Below are 4,350 nucleotides of genomic sequence, written 5' to 3'. Positions count from 1 at the left end.
ACTTTTTAAGTAGGGTCATTAACTAAAGGTCGTATTAACTTTATAATTCAGAAAAAAAAATGTCAAATATGGCCTCATTTTTCATTTTTATTTTACACCATAATTAAAGGAGTCCTTGGAGGGTAAAGTCAAAAAAATTTAAATAGAAAGGCTATCCCTTAGTGACCTTGCTTTCTAGGAGGAAATATACCTTAAAAAGGTATGTTAGGATAAAAAATAGAAGGGACATACACTTTTGTATGTTTGTCATGAAATGGAAATTACCCTGAAAATATGGTCATTTTTATGAGTCTAAAATGATTTTTACCCTCATATTAGTTTATTAATGTATATTAGTACCAAGAGATTATAATTTATTTTTTATTTTTTGTTCAAGAAATTATTATTTTAATAAAAAATTATTATAAATAACCATATATAAAAAAGATAATTGAAGTGATAAGAGTATTACATAATTGTGTTAATCTTTTTTTTTTTTTTTTTTTAAGTACTAATAGTCTATTCTATTACTTCCTAAAATAATTCAAAGTCAAGCTTTAAGTTTGGTCTAATGCTTTCATAAGAAGTTTCTATGGTCTCTCTAGTCAAGGTTTGTTTGATCTTAGTTTTTTTTTTAAAACAAATATTATTTGATAAAAAAAAAGTATGAATTATTCAATATTCTTAACTAAAATAATTAAAATTCTTAGCAAAAGAACTAAATTATTAATATTTTAAATAATAAAGTAAGGTATTTTGAGATTTTTTAATTGAAGGTTAGAATGATTTATTGAAGATCTCAAAGAGGTCATTGATTACGAGACACAGTTAATAATATACATTAAACAATTCGTATTTTTTAGAAAACTCTTCCTACTATTTAATAATGAATATAGTCATATTCTTTTTCTTCAATTAATTAGTCTATTGTTAATTCCATTATTTTTTTTAAATGTACCCTTCTTGTAAACTACAAAATTCTGAAATATTGGCATTTAAAATCGAGTTGGTTACTTAGAATATTTAGAAATATTAACATTTTGTATAAACACTACAAGCCAAGTAAAAAGAATCCGTAAGTTCTTGTTAGAAATCAAATAAGACAATAAGATTAAAATTGTAATATCCCTTTTGGGTTATATGGATTTCATGTTTGGTTGAATCAATGTCTTTCCCTAATATTTTGTCAAAATAATGTATAGATTGAAGTTCTCGAAATGGGGTTTCCACAATTGAATGTTGACGACGAGAATGAACGCGTCAATTCCATGCTTTACGAGTCTTGGCTGGTTAGTATTTTTATCCGTATCAATTAACTTCATTTTGTATGATCAATTTTAGATAAAAAAAATTTCATTTTGATGAAATCTATATGTTTTTCTTTTTAAAATAGACTAAACATCCATCGGCGTTGAACTCATTTGATCAAATGTTAAACTCCGCACTCGGTAGAAAGATCGTGGTTTTCCTTGATTATGATGGAACTCTTTCCAACATTGTCGATAATCCTGACCTTGCTTACATGACTCCTCAGGTTTCAACCAAAAGAAATACAAACATCATTAGTCACGTTTTAATTTAATTTAATTTTATTATTTAAAGAAAATAACATATGTACAGATGCAAAAGACGCTCAAGAAAGTTGTACAATGCTTCCCAACCGCGATTATAAGTGGAAGGGGACGAGAAAAAGTTCGTGATTTTGTTGAACTCGATAATGTTTGGTATGCTGGAAGTCACGGGCTCGATATAGCTGCTCCCTTGCAGTCTTTTAAGTATGGTGATCCAAAACATCAGACTAGGGTTTTAGACAAAATGGTGAGGTTAAGATGTGTTTAATTATTTATAATTGGATTGTAAGAATATATATCGCTTTTTGCGATTATTTCAATCTTATATTAAAGCAGCCCGTTTTTTCACCATCCTTAGGGGAATGAAATTGTTCTTTTCCAACCTGCAAAGAAATACTTGCCCGAAATTCAAAAGTTGCTCGTAACGTTAGATGAGAAGACGAAAGACATAAATGGCGTCTTGATAGAGAACAACACATTTTGTGTTTCTGTGCATTTTCGACACGTCAATGACGAGGTATTGATCTCAACATGTTTTTTAATCTTTCAACGCGATCAATTGGACCTATTTGGAACTGCCATAATTTTGAATCTGTTTATGACTAATTTCAATATTTGAATAAGAAAATTAATTAATGATAAGAATTGTATTTCAATTACTTATAAACTGTAATTAATAGATTATTTTGTTTGATGATTTTTTCTTGTTTAATTTAAGTGATCAAATTTCAATGAAAGTATAAATTAAGGCCTAACCAAATACACATAAAATGAAGCAATAATAATGTATTTCTACTCAATATCCTTATAAAATGTTGTTTTATGGTGTTCAGGACTATTCTACCCTTGAGAACTTGGTGAAGTCTGTAGTTAAAGAATATCAATGTTTTAGAATGGCTAAGGGCAAAATGGTCTTTGAGATTCGTCCCAACATGGAGTGGAATAAAGGCCATGCACTGAACTACTTCTTAGACACTCTTGGATTCGGCAACTCGGATGAATTTATTCCATTATACATTGGAGATGATCGAACAGATGAAGATGCTTTTAAGGTTCGTATTCAAATAAAATAAATTTAACGTTAGTGGGAATCCTTACATAGTTTTTGTGTCTTACGCAGGCCATTAGGATTAGAGGAGAAGGTTTTCCGATAATTGTTTCTTCATCCCCAAGGGAGACAAAGGCTTTGTACTCGCTAAAGAACCCATCGGAAGTAAACAAATTTTTATCGCGTTTGGTCCGATGGTATTCGATCAAGTTTTCGGAAAAGTCAAGCTAGCTAATGTATATATATCTACATCTCAATAAAGTGTTTTGATTTCCTTTTCTACATTTTGTGGTCCAATAGTAAATATATAGTTAACTAATCGATGAAGAAGAAGAGCGTGTTTCAGATCTATCAATAGTTGTTTGATTATTTGAAGCGAAATGTCTTTCATTGGATCCTTGTAATGAAAGATTTTGTAGTTTCTCTTCATTTAAACATATTTTCAATATTTTGAATAATATTATAAGCCTCTTCTCCATTTGCTCATATTGTTCTTTTAATTGAATTTTGGGATTGCTCTTGTTTCAGATTTTTTGTTTAGCTGGTGATATATATATATTAATTGGATAATATAGATTATTACTATTTTGTTAGGAAATAGACAGAAAAAAGGAAATTTAGACAAGAGTTTAGATTGAAATGAGACCAATAATATTGAGTAACCTAAATTCCTAAAATTTAAAAAGTAATGAAGAAAAAGAAGGGAAGAATAAGAATTAAAAAATTGTGGTAAAAAATGGAACTTTATATACACATATTATGAATTATATGGGAGTAAAGTATTTACGCATCCCTCATAGGGAGGGGAGGTGTAAAACTGTTCATTATAACAAAAATTAAAAATTGTACTCATAGTTTTCACAACAATATATATATGGTTTAATTTCAAAATAATTGAATTCCAGGTTGAAAACGGTGATTAATTTGGATATGTATATAAAACAAATTAATACTTGAGTCGAGTCGTGGATTGACCTGCCTGCTCATAAATTTGAAAAATTAAATTAAATATGTGATATATATACACGTTTTGAACTTGCAATTTCACAAATTCAAAATTTTAACCAATTAAACTAATAATACTTTATATTTTAAATTAATTTTCAAAATTTATGAATATGACATTTCTAACAATATAACTTCAAAATTTTATACAAATAAACTAATAATGTTTTAAATTCGTTTATATAATTTATTTATTTTTATATATAAATTCTCATAATTATATATATATATATATAAGAGAGAAAATTGATAAAACTCGGTTTCCCTAAAGACCACATCACGACTAATGATACACTTGGACGTTTCTCCGCCTTGTACAAAAGTTTCTAACCCTTTACTCCATCAGGCTATCCAACGAACATACACTTTTTCACTCTCAGATCAAGTTTTCCATCTCGTTGATGCATGTAAGCCACACACCCAAATACCTTCAGGTTGTTGAGTTTTTGAGGAGCGTCATTCCAAACTACTTCTGGTGTCTTGCATTCCAATGTCGTCGATGGACAATGGTTGATAAGATAAGCCACAATGTTAACCGCCTCACCCCAAAACCACTTCGGTAGACCAATCTAAAACAACATACACCGGACACGCTCAAGTAGCGTTCTATTCATTCGCTCTACCAAGCCATTCTGTTCTAGTGTCTATCGGACGGTTTTGTGACGGACCATCCCTTCTTCCTTGATGAACTGATTGAACTCCTCGCATAAGTACTACAACCCATTATCTATTCAGAGCTTTTTAACC

The 4,350-nt window shown here is 29.4% G+C and overlaps 1 protein-coding gene across 1 annotated transcript; it reads left to right on the top strand.

The window, feature by feature from the left end:
* The first annotated feature begins 1,185 nt into the window (after nucleotides 1-1,185).
* LOC124922649 (trehalose-phosphate phosphatase B-like) lies at nucleotides 1,186-3,076 on the top strand. The gene is made up of 6 exons (XM_047463367.1): nucleotides 1,186-1,268; nucleotides 1,373-1,513; nucleotides 1,600-1,797; nucleotides 1,909-2,067; nucleotides 2,384-2,602; nucleotides 2,671-3,076. Exons 1-6 carry the CDS (start codon nucleotides 1,197-1,199, stop codon nucleotides 2,827-2,829), a joined length of 948 nt encoding a protein of 315 aa, XP_047319323.1. The 5' UTR covers nucleotides 1,186-1,196; the 3' UTR covers nucleotides 2,830-3,076.
* The last annotated feature ends 1,274 nt before the right edge of the window (nucleotides 3,077-4,350 follow it).

This window comes from Impatiens glandulifera, chromosome 1, assembly GCF_907164915.1.
Source record: "Impatiens glandulifera chromosome 1, dImpGla2.1, whole genome shotgun sequence".
Taxonomy (NCBI): Eukaryota; Viridiplantae; Streptophyta; class Magnoliopsida; order Ericales; family Balsaminaceae; genus Impatiens; species Impatiens glandulifera.
The sequence above is the reverse complement of the archived record's forward strand: the minus strand, read 5'-3'. Positions and strand labels throughout refer to the sequence as shown.